Source organism: Drosophila sulfurigaster, chromosome X, assembly GCF_023558435.1.
Source record: "Drosophila sulfurigaster albostrigata strain 15112-1811.04 chromosome X, ASM2355843v2, whole genome shotgun sequence".
Lineage (NCBI taxonomy): Eukaryota > Metazoa > Arthropoda > Insecta > Diptera > Drosophilidae > Drosophila > Drosophila sulfurigaster.
In genome coordinates, this window is record NC_084885.1 from 28,067,992 (window position 1) to 28,089,966 (window position 21,975).

Genomic DNA, 21,975 nt, shown 5'->3' on the forward strand with positions numbered 1-21,975 from the left:
ATATTGAAATTTTATGTAGAAAAGAAAATCGAAAACATACAAAATTTAACTATACCTTTTTCCAAAAAAAAAAAAAGTAATAAATAAAACCTAGACTTTGAAATATCTGTGAAGAAATTGAAAGCAAAACAAGTGTCTCACAGTCGAGCACACCCGATTGTAGCTTTCTCAATCTCAAAGTATGTAAAATATACCAAAAATATTAAAAATATGCCAAAACCTATGTATATTTGGTATATTGAAATAGTACTACATTTAAAATATACCGTATACCGTATTTCGAAATGATTACAATAATAATTTGAAGAAAAAAATGTGAAATAGATATATGCATTTGGTATATTTTGACATTTATGGTATATTTTGATTGTATTACAATATTAATATGTCAAATAAAGCTTTCGATATACTTTAGTATTTTTGCGGTATATTTGTAGAATATAGTTTTATTGAAAATAGCTAGCGAGTATCTCACAGTCGAGCATACTCGACTGTAGATTTCTTTCTGGCTTTTTATTATTTTAGAGCAGTTTTAAATGATATGAAATAAGACTACAAACTAGTTTGTCATTTTCGATCTAACAATATTAATGAAATTAAAGAAAAATAATATAGTAAGGTCAATGCTATAATATTTTGTTAAGAAAAAGGTTTTTTGCAATAAAACACGTTAAAGTAAATTCTTTGTATTAAAGAAAAATATGTAAATATTTAATTTGTTTTCTTATTTAGTTCCCTCTGAATTCTCGAGGATCTCTAAGCCTGTTGTTAATGAAATTCGCCAAGTGTGACATATGCTCATTTCAAGCATTTCATGCACACTCCCCGCCTCCGCCTCCGCCTTCGTCTACGCTCCCCGCTCGCTATCACCTTTAAGTTTGCCTCTCACCAACATTGTGTATGTTTGTGTTTATCGATTGTTGTTGTGCTTTCGGTTTGGCGCTGTGTCGATGCCTAAATTGAATGCTTGCAGGCAAGACGGTTTCGAATAGAGCAAAATAGAAGGAGAGAACGGTGTGTGGAAGGGGTGAAAGGGGTGAACGGGGAGGTGGGCATTGGTTGACATTTGTTATCCACTTGATATGCACTCGGTGTGGCGGCAAAGTCAAAATCATAATTGATTCAATTTTAATTGCAGCAATGCTACAAGCTGAAACGGAAACGGAAACTGAAACGGCAAATGGCGAATGGCAAATGGTGAATGGTGAATGGCGAATGGCACAAACTGTCTGTCTGGGCGCAAATGGCAAATGGCAACCAAAGCAAACCAAACATGACAGTTTACCTCAGCCACGCCCCGCCCCGCCTCGAGCCTTGCAGCGATCGATTTCATGCCAACTGAACTCTATTTCTGTTTTTGCCACCATCCATGCTTTTGTCTCAGTCTCTATCTATCTTTTCTCCCTCTCTCTTTCTCTCTCTATCTCTCTTCAGGCAAACTCTGCCTATTCTTTTTACTCGTCTACTCGAGCACACTTTTTTTGTGGCCCGCATCTTTCGTTTTTTTATGTTTTTTTTTATATATGCATCTTTCGTTTCTATGCTGCGTCTTTGTCGCTCTGTTGAATCGCATTTAATATTGGCTTGTCACGTGAATTTAACTGTGCCACAACTGCAACTGAGCTTTCCAACAAAATGCGAGTAAAAAAACGATGCTCAACTACGAGATACAACTTAAATGTTGCCAAAGCTTCGAGCGATAATTTTATACCCGCTACCCATAGTGGAGAAGAGTATTATAACTTTGTGACTGCAGAAAATGTATGAAATAGACAAAAGTACATATTCTTGATCAGCGTTCGTCTGTCTGTCCGTTCGTCCGTCTGTAGAAACATCTAGATCTCATAGATTATAATAGATAGAGATATAATTCTTTTTCCAAAGTACTTTTTATGATCGCATTCAGATCAAGTTTGTTTCAATTTTTTTCCACGCCCACTTCCGCCCTTGCTCATCGATAAAAGTCGAGTAAAATGCGAAATTTTAGAGAAAGATTTTTAGTATAAACAATAACAACTATAGTCTTAATGATTACTGAAAATTTTAATGCGATCAGATAAAAATTGTTGATGTTATTTAAGAAATACTTTTGTATAAGCAAAAGCGCTTACTTACTAAGGGACTTTGACTGACAATATGGTATATTTTGTACTCAGTGGTATATTTTGAATCTAATACTATTATCAATATACCAAATATAGTCATTGGTATATTTCTTAAGCAAATTTGTGGAATATTAATTTGAAATATTTTAAGAATAAGCAATATACCAAATATATCATTTTAGTATATACTTAGTATTGTTTAATTTAATTTATTATTAATTAATTAATTTGGTATATTTTAATTTTGCGGTATATTAATTTGAAATATTCTAAGAATAAGCAATATACCAAATACATAATTATAATATATATTTAGTATTTTTGTGGTATATTAATTTGGTATATTTTAAAATGAATACCGCACTTTTTAGCTTTTATTCACATTGGGTAGCGGATTTTTCTTTTCTGTTAATATATTCTCTTGATTACATCGAGTTAAGCATTTGTTGTAGCATTCTTTATCTCTTAGTGTTTGTTACAAATGCAGAGCAACGTTTTTATTTTGATGAAAAATCGGTTGTCGAAAATCGTGGCAACATTCGTCGTGAAATGTCAGATGCATAAATATATATGTAGATATTTTTAGGAATGGAAAGTACACGCAAAATATAATTTGTCATTTGTCACCTACATACATCAGTAATTCTCGCTTACTCTAAGCATTTATTTTATTTGCCTTTACTCTCATTTTTCTCAATTTTCATTTTGCATTCAGTTTTTACGCTGAGCTGGACGCATTTAACCCATAAACTCATTCAACCCCAAGTTGTCCAATGGGTCGGCTACGTAACTGCGGCGGGAATTGAGGGCAGAGAGAAAGGACGAGGCGAAAGAGGCACATTAAAGCCGAAAATGCGAAAATTGCCGAATGGCAAATGGCAAATGGCAAAACGGCTAAATGGCATCAAAACTATTAAATTGCTTGCACAAATTGCACTCAAAGGGAATTCTCAACTTCAAGTTTTAACAGCTGTATGCATTCTTCTTCTTATCTGCATGGTTATCACATCTAATGCAAACAAATTTTGCTCAATTAAAATGTAACTTTGCATTTGATTGCATTAAATGCTTCAAAGCAAAACATTTCCAAATTGAATTATCATTTGCAATGCAAAATGCAAAAACAAAAACATAAAACAAAAAAATTCAGAATTCAAAATCAACTAAAAACCATAGAGAATAAAGCAAACAACTTACCGACGATGACGAGACAGATTAAAGTGGGCAAAGTTGTAAACTGAAAAGAAAACAATAATATCAAAATTAAAAGCATGCTGAATAAAATATGAATTTCTATCACAATTAAAGTGCTTTTAATTAGACATCGATTGTGTCAATTAAATATATGATATATGTATGTATATAAATAATTTATGTAATGCAGCTTATCGAGGCTTAAATTAAAAAGTAGAAAATTGTATAAATGATTGTCGACTAGCTTTTGAAATCTTAGTAAATATTAAAGTAATTACTAACCCTTATTGTATAATAAATATTTAGAAAACTTATTTCGTTTAAATACTATTTTTATTCCATAATTTGAGTTGTGTTAAGCAGCTCTTTTTATAGCGGAAGAAATAAAGAAAAAAAGCTAAATTTTTCCTTTTTTATTTTTGGTAATCGAGTTTCCAATTACTTTGAACCATCTATATCAACTGACTTTATCTTGACTGAAATGCCCACATAACATTATTAAAAGTATTTGTGGTATTTCAAAGTTCTGTCAGCTTTTTTTTTTTTTTGTGTTGTTTTTTAATGATTTTATGTGCAAGTTTTGCCACACAAGAGACGACAGTTTGGTTTGACAGCGGTTGGGGGGCTAATTGAATGGCATGTGGGTCCAAACAGGAGCAAAAACACTGCTGTCGCCCAGATTAGCGGACTGCGATATCGACAAAGTAGCCAAAAGGAAGAAGAAAGCAGCCAAATAAAACAGCAAAAGCAACAGCAACAGCAACAGCGACAGCGACAACAACAATGAAGAGAACAAGCCAAACAAGCACAAGGGCAAACACTCAACCAGTTCGCTTGAGTGACAGAGGCTATCAGTGCGTTTCGATCACAGAGGATGTCTGGTGTGTGTGTGTGTGTGTGTGTATGTGAGGAGAAACCCATGTCAGTCAGCAGACTATTGCCAACACAGAACAACAACAACAACAACAACGAAAATGTGCCAAAATAAATAAATTAAATTGTTGAAAAATGTTTGTTGGCAATTGTTGTTGTCGTTGTTGTCGTTGTTGTTGTTGTTGTTGCCCCAAACATCGCATGTTGCATACGAAATCGACATCGAAACGACGAAAATGAAAATGAAACTCGGCCAAAGTTGATTTGCTGCACGTGTGTGTGCGCCTCGTCATTGCCACAAGGGTAACTTGCTTGCCCCTGTTCGGGGGCAACTTGGCTGTTGAATTCGCTCACGCGTGCACTCATTAGGAATATGGATTCAATTATCGTATATCGCACTCTAGCCTACCTGCCAAACTCTCCTCCATTTCTCTCTCTCTCTCTCTCTCTCTCTCTCGCTCAACACACCTGAAGTCAAGCACGTGTGCTCCAATCGAGTCAATCTTTCGTCAGCTAGCAGTCGTCGTCGTTTGTGTGATCTGAAAATGAATGAGACACCTTTCCCTGGAGAATACGCGTAGTACTGACACTTTTGCAATTATCTCTTTGAATTTGAGTTTCTATTAATAATTGTCCCTTTACCGAAAACGAAGTTCGAATTCAATACGTAGCTGCATATCCTTTTTAACCCAGTTATGAAATACCAACATAATTGACTTCTGTGTTAAGATTCTAATTTTTATATTATTAAAAGAAATCCACAATATTTTTTATGGTATTTTCACTATAGTATATTAATACACTTTTAGTATATTACCAAAATTGTTTAATTCTTTTTTGTCTTATAAGTTCTTAATTTTATGTTAATAATAAAATCAAAATATTTTTGTTTTTTTTTTGGTATTTTTTTTGGTATTTTTTTTGGTACAGTATATTAATACACTTTTAGTATATTCCCAAAACTGTTAAATTCAGTATTAGAATTCTACTTTTTATAATTAAAAAAAACCCATAATATTGTTTTTTTATTTTTTTGGTATTTTCACTACAGTATATTAATACACTTTTAGTATATTACCGAAATTGTTAAATTCAGCGTTCTTCTTATTCATCTAAATTCTTAATTTTATGTTATTAATAAACCCAAAATATTGTTGTTGTTTTTGTTTTGGTATTTTCACTATAGTATTTTAATATATATTTAGTATTTTATTCTAATTTTCAAATTCAGTATTAAAATTCAAAATTTTGTATTATGAAAGGAAAGCGAAAATATGTTATTTGTTTTTTGTGGTATTTTCAATTTAGTATTTTTTTAGTTTCTGGTATATTACCAAAACAATAAAATTTAGTATTCAAATTCAAAATTTCATATAATAATACGAAAGGTTAAAATATTGTTACTTTTTATTGTTGGTATTTTCACTGCAGTATATTAACACATTTTTAGTATTTTAATAAAATTATTAAATTTACTTTAAAAAAATCATCAAATGTTGTCATATTTTTTCAGTAATCAAATAATTTTAGCTAAAATATTAGTATATTATTATTGCCTAAGTACTAGAGGCGTTTTTGTCATATTAGTTTTTAAACAAATTTAACTTAGAAAGGTTTTTCTTGTCCGTGCAAAGAGATCATAAAATATTGAACTAAATTGAGCATTGCTTGGTTCTAATGAAATAATTTGATTGAGCAAGAAAACAATTGATCAAATATTTCAATCAAATTTTGCAGCAATTTGCAAACAATTTTGCAATGCAAGATAAATTATTTGCTCGCTTTTTTTCTTCGCAAAGACAATCCAAAAATGTGTGTGTGTGTGTGTGTGTGTGTGTGTGCTGCTTTGGCACGTCAAATAATTAAGTCAATTTATCATTAACCTAACGCAAGTTTCTATGCCACCCAATTGCTGGCACCCGCATTGACATCTTGGCCTCGTCGTCTCTAATGGCAGCTCGTTAAATTTATTGCGCATACGCCCCCGTGTGCCATGTCTACCATGCACCTGAGCGTAGACAGAGACATTCACTTAGAGACAGAGACAGAGACAGAGAGAGAGAGAGAGAGAGAGAGAGCGAAATTGTTATAAGAGTGTGCGATTTGCGTTTCACGAGCTGCTTTAAATGTTAAATGCGTAAATTACGGCGCACGTGCCACAGCCATTGACTGTGACTACCACAGTGACTGTGACCGTCACTGTGACAGTGACTGCGCCTGACAGTCGCCCACGCACACACACGCACACATAGAATGGGGGCGTGTCAGTGGTGCAACCTGGCAGCCTTTTGCTTTTGACGGCAAACAAATGCTTTGATATTTATTGCCAGCCCCGACAGCCAGTCAGCCTGACACTCATCGTCTCTACTTCTTAGCTATGTACTACGTAGGTCGCTTCCCCCTTTCGTACTCTTCCTCTTTTGCAGTAACATTAAACCAACGAAGTCACACTCAAAGTTTCACTCGAATTTTGGGGCGTGTCAGCTTTAAGTGTGGCCAGCCATTTAGCAGTAACAGAAAGTGAAATCGCACATTCAATGACATAAATTATGTTTAATCACAAGCAGAGTTTAACTAAGAATATCATGCATTTAGTGATCAAAGAGAGCAACTTACATATACCTACAGGGTATGTGTGCGTAGTGCAGACGCTTAATGCAACCGAGAGTATTATTATTATAAAACCCAGGCAAAGTGAGAGATAAGCTACTCTTCACTCTTCAGTTTGAGGCACTAATTAGATCGTTCAACATTTTCATGCATTTTTGAATGGCACGAAATGGTCAGATGGAGTTACATACTACATATCTCATGCTCACTGTCGACACAGACCTTTTAACCCTTATCATATAAATCGCAGGCACCGAGGCCACCCCAACAAAAATGGGTTAACGCACAGCGCACTAACGGGTCACGCTTGAATTGCCCTTGGCAAGCATTTTTGGTATTTTGGTATTTCGGTAATTTGGTGTTTTGGCTTTGAAACCATCAACGCCAACGCCAACGCCCCCCCATCTGGGGGTTTTTGCCAAACATTGTGTGACCACCATCGTCAGCATCGCTTTAGCCCGTGTTATTATGTGCACTCTGTGCGCTGGGCCCTGTAATTTATTTATGGCCACATAATAAATCTGTGCATAAGACATCGCCTTGCCCAGCGGTCAGAAGAGTGCCCCAAGACATGGACTCAAACAGCAACTGAGACAAAAGGGTGCACAACGCAAATCAGATACACAGAGAGAGAGAAAGAGAGAGGGAGAGAAAGAGAGAGGTAGAGACTTTACTGTTTGCCACTTGTATCATTTTAATGTTTTCTTTTGCTTTTTGATGCTTTACTGCAGTGTCATTTACGCAAACTGTTGTTAATAGCCATGCGGTGACACTACGAAAGCTACACCACTCCCCTACCCACACTGAACAAAATAATTGACCATAAACCAAAAAAGAAATCTCAATTTAAGTACTTTATATAATATATATTCAAAATAAAATCAAAATAAAAATTAATTTAACAGTCTAACTTTAATATATTTTTTCGCATATTATACACTGAAAAAAGACCAATTTCTAAAATCAAGAACATTCATCTTAAAAACTCTTAGAACATTACTCTGAAAAATACCATATTCTCAAAATAAGACCAAAAATACTAAATTTTGTTTACGAAATTCATATACAATTCTTGAACGCACTTTTTAAACCATAACTCTTACTATAAAGACCAAAATATTAATACTATAACTTTTTTCTATGCATAAATCACATGTATGTTTAGCTAAGAGCTATTTAGTAAAGATATCTGCTCTTACATTTTTAAATTTTCGACAACGAGACGCATATATTATTTTTCTCTGTGTATAATCAGTATATAGAGGTCGTGAAGTTCACTGCGTGCAAATCTTTGTGTTTATCAACTCAAAACTAAGTATAAGAGAGATAGAGAACGACGTTTGATAAGATGAATTGTGTCTACAATCAATAGGTACCTGACATTGTGGTTAATTACATTTCATTTTGCAAAAATTTCTAACTTGCGTCGCAATTTTTATTTTTATTTCCTCTTTTTGTTTGCCTTACTTTTCGTATTTTAAGTCAATGTCAAAATTAATCGTTATCATCATCGTAATCAAGACAAAACAAAATGTGTCTGATCACAATGTATGTATGTTCACGAGTGTAAAAATACTTGAGCTTGATTAAAATCACCTATTAAATACCAAAGAACTAAAAACGAAAATCAATACGTGAAAACTTCGGTATTTTTATGCTCATTTTCATTCAGACTTAATATTCTCAATATGAAATTGCAAGGATTCCCCTTTTTTGTGCAAATTGTCAATGTGACTTTTAATTCAAGCAATGAACTGATAACTGAAATGAGTTCGCAATTAATGCGAACGTAAGCTAAACGTGACTTTACTTGAGACTGAAAGCAACTACCAACTCGAAGATACCCTGTATTGCACAGTGATGAATAACAATGTCAACTTGATGATAGCAAAAATGGTATTTCAGTGTATTTTTAAGACATAAATATTTACAGAATTTAAACCTTTATTCCTCTAAATTCCAAAATTATTTAGAGACATCAGCAATTTCACTTTTAAATGAAAAGCAAAAATCAAATTTTTTCGTAAACAAATAATCGAAAATAAGTAAATACGTATAAGAAAACATAACTTAAATTTTTCAACTGCCCTAGAGAAATGTTTTAGTTTATAATTTTTAAAATGTCAGCATTATGTGTGGCTCAAGTTATGAAATTATTTTGAGTTATCAGCACACTCTTTGTGATGCCTCAAGCCTGCAAACTGCAATGTGATATTGTTATAACGAATATATTAACACACTTCCATTTACTATTGGGATGTATTAAAAACTCAAAAAAAAGAAAAGAAGATAAATACATATAGAATGATAATAATATTAATAATGATAATGATAATGATAATGATAATTATAATGATAATGATAATGATAATGATAATGATAATGATAATGATAATGATAATGATAATGATAATGATAATGATAATGATAATGATAATGATAATGATAATAATAATAATAATAATAATAATAATAATAATAATAATAATAATAATAATAATAATAATAATAATAATAATAATAATAATAATAATAATAATAATAATAATAATAATAATAATAATAATAATAATAATAATAATAATAATAATAATAATAATAATAATAATAATAATAATAATAATAATAATAATAATAATAATAATAATAATAATAATAATAATAATAATAATAATAATAATAATAATAATTCTGAAGCTAAGTTCAAATGTTTAGTAAAATTAATGAGCCTAAGTTGTTGCATCTTGGAGTGCAACGCATTACGACAATCTCTCTTCCGAGCGCGCCTTTTAACCTTTGCCATTAGGCAAGATAAGCCTTTTTTGCATTTATGTGATTGCCTTTGTTCGATTTGCTTTAAAAGCGCCACTCGATTAAAGCGCACTACAGTCATATTTCAAACCTTAACGCGATGATTCCGCTTAGTGTTTTAATTTTCGCGACCGTTCTCTTCTCTCTTGCAACTAATGGAGCAAATGGAAGTTGCAGTGTTCAATTTCGATATCCAAAGCCACAAATGGTTGTCCATTTTGGCTCAAAACATTTGTTACGCGAGACGCCCGATACATTAACCGGAGAACTGTACGAAAAATATGACATATATTGCAAACATGGATTTCAAACGTAGGTTTTACCTTATCTAACAACTTTGTCATTACAAAGCCAATTCCTAATGTATCGATTAGCGTGTGAAATATATATTGTATACATAGTCTAATAGCTTTCCTTCTTAATTTAGCCAAAGTTATGAAAATATTGACGGTCAGCATAAGGAACTGAAGTGTGAAAGTAACTACTATTTTTATATGGACACTCCAAATTACAGCACTCAGCAAGTAAATTGGATATCCTGTTCGGGTTCACAATCGAGTCGAATGTTTGAAAGCTTTACGAAGTTGCCCGATTGTGAAAATGAAATGACTTTGGTTGTTGGACATGATTTCAAAGAGCTGGGCTCTTTAAAGAACATTGCCATTTGTTACGATTTACTAAAAGCGAAGGTGAAATATGTTGCTTACACGGCATATCCATCGAAGATGAAAATTATTGAAAAGGTACATGGAAATTGGATTATAAACAATGCTTTCCTAATTTGCTAACGATTCTCATTTTTCACAGACACAAATCGGACAACTAAATAGCCTAGGTCTTGATGTCGAAGTCTCTCCGACAAACGCCATGTTCAATGCGATCAGGTAATGTTCGAATGAATAATAATATATACATATATATATATAATATTTAATATACTTTAGCACAACGGACATATTGAACGCATTGAAAAAGGATAGACAATTGAAGCAATTGTTTGGTGATGAGACCTTCGAGTACACTAATCTAATACAGGACAATGCATTCAAAGGCGATTTCGATGAATCGAGTATGGCTGTGAAAATGCTAAACATTGTCTGGTTGCGTGCTCTGCGTTCGGGCAATTGGCGGCATCTGCTCAATGCCCTCGATGTGGCCAATCTCAATGGCAAATATGATGTTCGCATTGGCGTCTCCGGTGTGGTTAAACTGCCGATGCTGCAGTCCTGCAATGTGACCCAGCAAATGCTTCTTGAACTGCCAAATGGTGATACAGTCGCTGTGCCATCGCACATTTGGGCCCACATTCGTCACCTGCCACAACAGTCCGAGGCATCGATCAATAATGCCACAAATGATGAGTTTGTTGCCATCGCCCACAATTCACCATTTGTAAGTGCACATATTATTCGATGCATTCCACAATATCGCATCTAATCGTGTGTGTGTGTTTTGGTATTTTGCTATTTTCACAGGTAACCAACGATCAGCGACAAGAATTGTGCAACAGCATGTGCCACGAGGTGCCCTGGCTGAAGGACAGTCTCTTCATGAAGTTACAAAATTATCCCATCTACGGTGTCGTTCAGTGTTGTCGAGTCGCCGATGTTGTAGATAAGCTCGATTATTTCCCAAAGTCTAATGGGCCGCCACCATCTCTGGATGCGCCAAAATACTGGATTCTGCCCAGGCCTCCTCCACCGAAATTCGAGGTTCAAGATGAAAATGATGATGAAATTGATTAATTCAAATTATTAATTAAATTAATTGCATTTGAATGTTTTACAAATATGCTAAAGTAGTTCGTAAATCTAATTTAGCATATTTGGCTATAATCTTTTAAACTTTCAAATGCAATTAATTGCGCATACAATTTTCGAATTTGTGTAACAATTGTTGAAAAATTCATTAAATAGTTCTACAAACTGCACTTTGAACGTTGAAGAGAATTCCTTCTCATATATTCAATGATTAAGTCAACGATTTGGTGTGCTACAAAGGCAACTTGATAAGTTGATAATGATTACGTCTCGAGCATTCTCGATTAGCTGTCGACTTTGAGTCATTTGGCGGTTAAGCTCTCTGGACTGCGATTATGCATAGCTTGCTTTGTATTATAACCGCTTGTGTGTGTGAGTGTGTGCGTGTCTAAGTGTGTGTGTGTGTGTGTGTGACCTAAGACGCTTTAATTGCCATAAGCCGCAAACTGTGTAACCTCAAGGCCTGCCTCGATGGATTAAATTTATGATATTAGTTTGATTCCGACTAACCGAAAAGACGTTTACACAACACAAATTGATGGCAGCCATGAATTTGACGTGTGGCACGCGGCTGATGGCCGGCAAAAGTCAAGTTGCCAAGTTGCCGCTAACCAAATGACAGGCGACAAATGTGTCAAGTTCACAATGCCGCCCACGATGCCCACATCAACGCGACAACGAAATAATTTATATGATTTTTAATTAATTTTCAAGTTAGCCAAAAAAAGCAACAACAACATCGAACAAAAGAATGAAAACACCCCACACAACAGGGGAAATGAAACTTTTTCCGTTTTACCATTTCACTGTCGCCAGCTGTGAAGTTCTACCTTTTATTTTTGTTTTATTCAATAAGAACTTGGCATTCCCTAACTCTCGATATTTCCACTGTCATAGGCATATAACAAGAAGGAAAGCTATAGATAGAAGGGTCACATATTCAATAAAAATATATTCTAAAAATATACCAAAGGCTTTATTATTATTATTATTATTATTATTATTATTATTATTATTATTATATAATATATGGTATTACATGCAAAATATACCATAGAGTTTAAAATATACCAGCAAATTTGAAAGAAACTTTATTTGCATGCAAAAGACAATATATGTAAAAAGAAAAATTATTTTTGCATCTTTTATAGTGTCTGAGATCAAGATCAAGAGTTCATACGGACAGACAGACAAACGGATATGGCTATATAGTCTCAGCTGTTGACGTTGAGAATATATCTACTTTATGGGCTCCTTCTGTCTATTACTCTTTCTGTCTATTACATACAATTCCTCCAAGCACAAAGTAGCGTGTATAAAAATCTCTGAAACTTCTATGAATACTATATAGTGACAGGCCAAATTTATGAATTTCGAAAGTAAAACTAATTGCAGTTCACTTCAATCAATGCAAAATCTTCACAAGACCGTAGATCTTAAATCATTTCAAATAATATATTTTTCCTTACCTGGAGAACACATGGAAATTTGAAAATTCCAAATATAAGGACTATTTAAACGAAATTTTGTCAGTAGGTAGATATTTTCAATGCGAAACTTTTCATATACATATAAAATATATTTGATATAGTTTTTAGCTAAATTTTTGTTGCCTAAACATAATACTAACAAAGTAAAAAATATTATTATTTTTGGTTACACAAAATAGTTGCGTCTTGTTGTTGTTGTTGTCAACAAACACATAAATGCACTTATTATTGTTTAGATTCTGTTTTTATACCCGCTACCCACTACGCTATCCGCTACATTCTTGATCAGCGTCAACAGCCGAGACGATCTAGCCATGTCCGTCTGTCCGTCCGTCCGTATGAACACATAGATCTCAGAGACTATAAGAGATAGAGCTATATTATTTTTGGACAGCATTTGTTATGTTTGCACGCAGATCAAGTTTGTTTCAAATTTTTGCCACGCCCCCTTCCACCCCCGCAAATAAAAAAAATCGAATAACAAGCGTAATTTTAAAGCTAGACATACGAATTTTGGTATATACAATAGCAGCTATAGTAGTTATGATTTGGTTGCGATCAGATAAAAATGATCGAAGTTATTAAAGAAATACTTTTGAATGGGAAAAAACGCCTACTTACTAGGGGTCTTAGTTGCTTTGGCTGACAATCTGGTATATTGTGCCGTCTATGGTATATTTTGAATGCGGTACTATATCGATATACCACATATACCATTGCTTTTATTCAAAATGGGTAGCGGGTATCTCACAGTCGAGTACACTCGACTGTAGCTTTCTTACTTGTTTTTTTTTTTTGTTGGTCTTGTCCGGGGGCCTTTCCACTCATGTTTTGTTTTCATTGTCAATTTGATTTTCACGCTCTTCGTCTTGGACTTTTACTTGTGCGCTCCACAGTTTTCTTGCTATGTCAGTCAGTCAGTCGGTGTGTTTGTTCGTTTTGTTTACTTTAATGCTTGATTTATGCGTCGCAGCTAAATGAGAAACCACTTAGGCATTGCGTCCTGTTCCATTCAGTCCTGACCCGGTTCCGGTTGTCGAGACTTGTGCATAATTTAAATGCCTCAAGTTTGCAGCTCAAAAGCGAGCAGCATGATCCTTCGATGGAGCTCAGACGGCGCTTAATCAAACGCACTTGTAATATCCAGTATAATATAACTTTAACAATTTGTTTTCCGCTCGCAAATCCATTGAATGCCTCCGAATTCAGAGTACACACACTTGGGAGGAAGAAAAACAACAAAACCAAAAACAAAAAGCGAGCGAATAATTGGGGTTTGGGATTGGACGTTTTACGACTTCATTTGGCGTTACGTGATATTGCAAATAATGAAAACCCGCCGCAACGGCAACAACTAAAAAACAAGCAAAGTGCCGATGCTTGACTATCTCATACCCTGTAGCACTTAGTTGAATGCAACTAAACTCAATAATGTTTGTACATTATCTGATCTATAACACTTTGCTCTTGCATAGTTGTTCTATCGTTAGTTGAACTACATCATTATCAGGGTATCAAGTAAAAAGTGGAAGAAAAAGAAAAAAGCAAAGCAACAGCGTTGAAATTGTGGAAAAGGTGAACAAGGGTTTTAATGGGGGCGTTGCGTAAAATGGCGAAGAGCAGCTGTAGAGAAAGGGCAAGGGGAGGGGGAGGGGGAAGGGAAGGTGAGTCTGCGCTTACTTCCGGTTAACTGTAACTGTGTAACGGGGTGTCGGTTCGGTCGGATGTTGAGGCCGGTTAAAGGGAATTTAAGTAAAACATAAACGCAAACGGAAATCACCAAAAAATTTAGCGATTTTTGGCACGCGACTTTACACGCAGCTAAAAAACAACAGCAAGTGTTTTTATGTGTGTGTGTGTGTGTGTGTGTAGCACACTGACACACTAACTGACTGCACAACAACAACGACAACAACAAAGGCTGAAAAACAAACAAAATTGTTAACAAAACGCAAAAGAAATACGAAAATACAAAAGCTGAGTGAAGCAACTGTTTTGCCTGTTTTGGCTGTCGAGGTGCCGCTGGGGTAAAGGAGGCGTGGCTGTCGCCTCCTTGTGCATACAAACAATGGCAGCAGCAACAACAACGACAACAACAACGACAACAACAACAACAATGTATTGCTACAGGAATATGGCAACAGACAAAAAAGGAAAGCGGGGCGTTGACGAAGTGCGTGGACGCTGCATAAACAAGACCAAAAACAAAATACAAAATCTATCAAATAGCAGACGACACAACACGAGTGATAGATACCCTTCAAGGTGCAACGATATGTTATCGATACATCTTCATTAGTATCATCAACACTCGATGATGTCTATCGATGTAATACTGTTGTAGTTGTGTTATCGATAACTTGCTCATGGACGTATATATTGAAGAGAGCTTTATTTAGTGCCCTGCATTGAGAGAAAGATATATCGATATGTTATCGATGTTGTGACAATCGATATTAGAAAGCGCGATTCCAGAAAAGTTGTGGTAAAAATACAAGGAAATCTGTCGATAAGAAGATTTTACATTACGAAATAAAACGATAGTTTAGATAACTAATTTATCGATAACAATACAGCAGGTAATTTAATTCATACATATTTATTAGTGAAAAGCATATAAAATAAACACTGAAAATAAATAAAATTGGCATGTGCAAATTAAAACGATAGTCAGCAAACGATAGTAAGCAAACAAATTTATCGATAACAATGTGATCAGCACTTTTGAAATAGCTAAACAAGAACTAACCACTGAAAGAGTATAAATGCATCATGGAAATAAAAACGATAGTAAACAAAAGATAGTACATCGAACTAATTTATCGATAACTACGAGAAAGGTGACTCTGTTGATATGCAATAATAACTTTTAAAATAGCAACAAAAAACATCTAAGCACTGAAAGAATATAAATGCATCATGGAAATTAAAACGATAGTAAGCAAAAACGCACACATTTATCGATAACAATGTGTAGGGTAATTTAGTAGATATATACAAACGCTTAAAACATTTTAACTAAACGAACGGCAAGTTTAAAGTAACTGCAAACACTAAACGAGTAAAAATTCCGCATGAAAATAAAAACGATAGCAATAAAAGATATTCAAGTTGTGTTATCGACATGTTTATCGAAAGTTATCCTCAGTACAGTTGCCGCTAATAGTGTTAGAGCACTCGAGGTGCTTGCGTTCGAATTGAATTTGGACGCAACGACAACGAGCTGCACATTCGGAATTCGGAGGCTTTGGCTACGCGTTAAGCGTTAGTATTGGGTTTAGGTTTTTGGATTTGGGTTTGGGTTTGGCAAAGAGAAAATTGTTGAAATTTGCCAAATATTTGCCTCCACAACAGCTGGCAATGTGCCCGGAGAAGTCCCGCCGCTGATGCCACCGACGTGCCTTGACCCTTACTCCACCGCTCCACTCGCAGCAGTTCCCAGTGGTCGTCACGCCCGCAACGTAAAGCGGCGCGTGCTCAACTGCATCACAACAACAACAACAACAATCGAGAACACACACGCACAGAGCGATGGAGAGAAGGTAAACGCGATACGGGATTCATGATGTTTTCTGTTTGCTTTCTTCTTTGCTGTGCAAGTTTCACCGAGAGGTCTGCTTGACTGCGATGTGTGTGTATGTGTGTGTGTGTGTGTGTGTGTGTGGGGCAGCCTATTCTCGGTTTTTTCACTTTTGTTTGGCACATGTACCGTTATTTTCATTCGTATTCAGTTGAGAAAGGTATTAAACCGGAAAAACACGTTGCACATCGATGTATTCTCTGGTGACCCTCACCCCCCCAACTCACCCCCTCTGGTGTACTCCCTTCTCCAGTGCTTTTGTCACCAGTGAAGCTGCGGCACGTGTATTTACGTGGACAGTGAATCGTATCCGCTGTTGCGCCCACCTGAATGACCAAAATACTAGAAGAGCAATGGCACATATTAGGCTCTTCTTACGACAAAAAATGAGTATTGAATGAGAGAGTGAGAGAGACAGATAGAGCGAGTGAAATGTCCGGCAAAGTTAATTAAAAGTGGGCACAGGCGAAGAAATTAGTTAATTAATATAAAATTCAATTAGATGGGAGAAGTGAGTGAGAGCTGCGGCCCTCCAATTAGGTTATCAAATGAGCGCCTCGAGTCCAAAGCGACTCAGTCGCAGGACATTCGAGAGGACGTGACACCATTAACACACACAAAGACAGAAAGAGAGAGAGAGGGAGAGAAAGAGAAAGCACAGCGAAACGTGTCCAAGCCAAATGAAGCGGACACAGCAACCACATTGGACCTGCACTTGGACATTTGCATATCACCTCACACAATGGGCGAACAAATTGATAGAGCGCGATTTCAGAGGCAAAGATGTGACCAAGAATTCCCTTGCGACATTATTTATGAACGGAATAGCAACAATATTGAAATTAACATTTTATAATTACAAAAATAATACTAACTAGATTAAGATATCTCTATTTGGATATAACTTAAAAGCATTGTTGTTCGCATTGCTTTTTCTTTGCACTCACATCAATCTGCAATCAGTCAAACGTGACAAATTGCAGCTGCATTGACAACAAATCCCAAGCATACACACATTTTGGCTTTAGGTTACCTTTTTTTTGTTTTGGGGAAACTACAGGAGGAGATTAAGTGCAAGAAGAAATCACATCTATCTAAAAGTTTTGTCCATTTGTTTATTGCTTATCTTTTATCTCAGGCCCAATGGTTGTGGCAAATGTCTAGGTTGAGGTCTTTTAATTTCATTTGCTATTTTATCAAACAATATTCCATTCAATTTGACGATAAAATGTTACAGCTTTCTGCTTGGTTAAGAGTTTTTACAATTGCATTGCAAAACTGTGTCAAAAGTACTCTTCATGCTCGACTACTGAATGCCCTGTAAATTAAATTAAAAATTTTCAATAAATAAGTATTGTAATTTTAAAAAAGAAATGACATTCTCCCAAAGTTTTCAAATAGCTGAGTAAATATTTCTATGTGCCTGTCAAATATGACTTATTTCGACTCTTAGATAACATACTCTTGCATATCTTTGCCCAATCTACGTAACCAGAAACCGCAAAATATTGTAGCAAATGTTCAAAGCGATTATCATAAAATTGCCTCTGTGTGTGTGTGTGTGTGTGGGGGAGGGAAGGGAGTTGAGTAAACGATTTGTAGTGAAATGTTTACAACAATTTATGGTACTTACTCATGGTACAGAAAAACACAAAAAACCAGTAAGAAAGCTACAGTCGAGTGTGCTCGACTATGTAATACCCGCTACTGATTTTGAATAGAAGCAAAACAGCGTGGTATTATTTTTTAAATATACCAAATTAATATACCAAATGCTATATTTGGTATATTGATATAATACAACATTTAAAATATACCACAGAGTATAAAATATACAAGAATGCCAGTCAAATTATAAGCTGAAAATATACCAAATGCTTTATTTGGTATGTTGATATAGTAGTACATTCAAAAAATATACCATATAGTGCAAAATATAAAAGATTGTTAGACAAAGCAACTAAGAAACGTAGTAAGTAAATGTTCTGTTCATTACAAAAGAATTTCTTAAATAACTTCAACAATCATAAATAATGAAAATATGATTGTATATATTGATTATCGAGAGTTTCAAATCTCGCATGTCTCGATTTTCGATTTCGATTTTTGTCGATTAGCGGAGACGGAAGTGGGCGTGGCAAAAATTTGAAACAAATTTGATCTGCGTACAAACATAGCAAGTGCTATCTAAAAAATTATATCAATATCCCCAATAGTCTCTGAGATCTGGGTGTTTATACGTACGGACGGACAGAAAGACGGACGCTGATAAAGAATATATATACTTTGTAGTATATGCTTTTTTCTGCCTTTTACATTCATTTCCCGCAGGCAAAAAGTTATAATACCCTTCTACCCAATGGGTAGCGGGTATAAAAAGAGAAACAGATGGCCAAATGTCTGCGGCACTCGAGTTTTGCCACGCAGTTTGGTCAATAGCAGGGGAATAACAACAACAGCAAGAAATAAAACAACAACCACAACTACAGCAGCAACAAAAAATAGTAAAAATAAATAAATTCTGATTTGAAATTCTTATGAAGGTCAAGCAAGCAAGCTGAGTTTGGCAATTGACAACAAGTTATAAAACTTTACTTCTTACCTTATCGATCACTTCAGCGACAGACAATGGAAATAAACTCGTACTATTTCAATTATGCTATTGAAAATGTTGTGTCGCAAGTTATTTGCAAGTTATTTCAATAACTTTATTTGGCAGTTGTTGAGAGAGAATTTTGAGAGTTGAGCTCTATGCGAATGTGGCACAACTTTTGCAATTATGAAATCAATTCAAAATTAATAAACTAATATTTAATTAACTACAAATTATTGCAAACTTTTTGGTAGTTTAAATTAATTAATTGACTACGCTTTAAATATATTCAAAAGATGCAAAAAATAAAGTATATGAAATTCGTATAGCTGTTGTTTCTTCTGGCAACAAGCTGGAACCTGGGCCAATGGCCTGGCCTTTGCCTTGAAGTTGCCGGCGAAAAAGTTCTGTTGCCTGCACACACACACACAGTCAGCATGTGTGTGTGTGTATTTGAGTGTGCATTATTTAGTTTTTGTACAAAGCAAAAACCAAAAAACAGGAAAGGAAAGGAAAGCGAATCCTTCTAGTGCTTGCGATTCACTCTTGTGTTTTGTTTACTTCTCGTTGTTGTTGCAATGAATATTTGTTGCTCAATTTTATTGCAAAACTAAAGCGAGCCGACTTTGCCCGCTTCGTTTGTAAATGCACAAGGATAATCAAAAGGATTTGCGCCGCATGCACACGAAACGAATGTGTGTACGTGTGTGTGTGTGTGTGTGTTTGTGTGTTTGTGTGTGCGTGTTGTATTTGCTTTGCAACTGTCATAAATATTTGAGTTTGCATTAGAAATTGAAAGCAACTGCAACACGCTGCACCTAAGGCATCCCCTTAAAGAATCCTCTAACACTTTGCGACACGTGACAATCTCATAATTTCACATAATTTTACTAGCAAATTCAACAACAACAAAAAAACACACTGTCGAGTGGGATACCTAATAATGTTCTTAAAGTATACTAAATTAATATACCGAAAAAATACGAACAGTCGAGTATGCTCGACTTTAAGATACCTACTACCCATTTTCAATAAAACCATATTCCAGAAATATACCGAAACATACTAAAATATACTATAAACTGAATTTGATATCCACTACCCATTTTAAATAAAACCATACTCTGCGAATATACCAAAAATATACCGAAAAAAATACTAAAATATACTAGAAACTGAATTTGATGCCCAATTTTGGTAAACAAAAAACATATTCTACAAATATGCAACCACATTTACAATATACCACGTGCACAAATATACCAGATTCTCAACCAAAATCAACTAGGACTCAACTTTGCCGTATAAAATAATTTCGTTTCTAATATCTCGTTTTTTATTGTTGAGTGTGCTCGACTGTGTGATAACTAATACTACAAATTTACGAAAACTATGCCGAAAATACTAAAATATACCGATAATATACCGAAAAATCCCTAAAAGACCAAAGACTCTATTTAGTATATCGATAAACTACCTCACAAAATATACTAGATTATCAAACCAAACCATCTAAGCAACTAATAGTTAAAATTTGTATTTGATTACAAGCAAATTTTAAGGAATCATAAATGCTATTTAAGAAGTTTTTTTTGTGCCCTTTAACTGCAAATTCAATTGCCAGCAAATTTATTCTATTCTCTATTAAAGCTTGACATAATAATTTCATAAAAATTTGTACGATTTTAAGTGAAAAGTTAAAATTAAAGTTAGCAAGTAATTCACTAAAAAAAATCTTGTAAAGTGCTGTTAAAGTCTGCCTTGATTCAATATTTAAATGCTGTGATATTTATTACGAGGCATTCTTATTACACATGTAATTGTATTGTATGTTGTTTGTATGATTATTACTATAGGAACATATGCAATGCTTACTCAACTGAATCCAATGTTTATTTAACGTATCGATCTTTCGTTTGTGCACTTTAATTACTCTCAAAATTGCGCCGATTATTTATATTTGCCCAATAAAAGTTTTGTGTAAATTCTCTTTGCTTCTCGCCTCGCACTCTTTATTTTAATTATAGGTAAATAATATTTTAACAAAATATTTCATTATAATGCTCTGGCGCTTGCATTATTATTATTATTTTTACTAACAAACCCATTGCTATACGATTTATACACTAACCGAAAGCATGTAAATTCAATTGACTTACAGCTTATTATTACAAGGAATAAAAAAATGAAAAATAAAATAGTTCTTTATTATATGCAAAATATATTTCAAATCGAAAAGAAACCAAGCGATCCAAAATTGAATATCGAAATGGATTTTGGATTTGTGGAATAAGGTCAGTATATTGGCAGTTCGACTTGAACAAGTTGAATGAACAAGTGCAAATTGTTTGATTTGGTTTCGTTGGGCACACACTGCGTATGAGCAACCTGTAAAATGCATGTTAAATGTGCACTTTAGTTCATGTGCATACATTTAGTTCGTCATCGTTGTTGTTGTTGTTGGTTTTGCTGCCGTTGCTGTTGCAACTTAAGTGCATAAATAAACACATTTTAATTAAATTAAAATAAAATGCATATCGTATGCATTTATTATCGATGTCCATATACGACAGCAGACATCCCAGATTCAATAGCGATGATGATGATGACGATAATGATGATGATGATGATGATGATGATGATTATGATTATGCAGTTGACCAGCTATTTTACAATACATGAATTTATGCATGTGGTTGTTGCTCTGCCTCATCGCAGTTGCATTTGTAAATATGCGTTGCCTACTTTTCGGCTGCAAGCAGCATACATTACACACACACACAGACACAGACACATAGAGTTTGTCGGCTTTAGTTTTCAAATCGAATTAGACCCAAGGGTCGAATTGTGCAACATTTTCGATTTCGTTGGGCATGGAAAGTGCAGCGCTCAGGGACCAGTTGAACTCGTTTGCTTTTACCTCGTTTACTAGCGTCCTAGCTACATAGTTGGATAGTTG

General features: G+C 34.6%; 2 protein-coding genes across 5 annotated transcripts in view; one reads left to right on the top strand and one right to left on the bottom strand.

The window, feature by feature from the left end:
- The window catches only part of LOC133849395 (teneurin-a), a 348,228-nt gene that overhangs the window by 324,730 nt on the left and 1,523 nt on the right, over positions 1-21,975 (bottom strand). For 2 of the 4 annotated variants that reach the window (XM_062285445.1, XM_062285442.1), the window contains exon 1: positions 3,303-3,322. The exons of 1 other annotated variant lie outside the window; for it this stretch is intronic. The gene's annotated coding sequence lies outside the window, so the exon portion shown is untranslated. Of the gene's footprint in view, positions 1-3,302; positions 3,324-21,975 lie in introns of those variants that run through there. One more of the 4 variants, XM_062285444.1, reaches the window with a different exon arrangement.
- LOC133848502 (uncharacterized) lies at positions 9,659-11,530 on the top strand. Its single transcript, XM_062284103.1, has 5 exons — positions 9,659-9,905; positions 10,021-10,336; positions 10,401-10,477; positions 10,538-10,985; positions 11,069-11,530. The coding sequence occupies exons 1-5, from the start codon at positions 9,694-9,696 to the stop codon at positions 11,336-11,338; spliced, it is 1,323 nt and encodes a 440-aa protein (XP_062140087.1). The 5' UTR covers positions 9,659-9,693; the 3' UTR covers positions 11,339-11,530.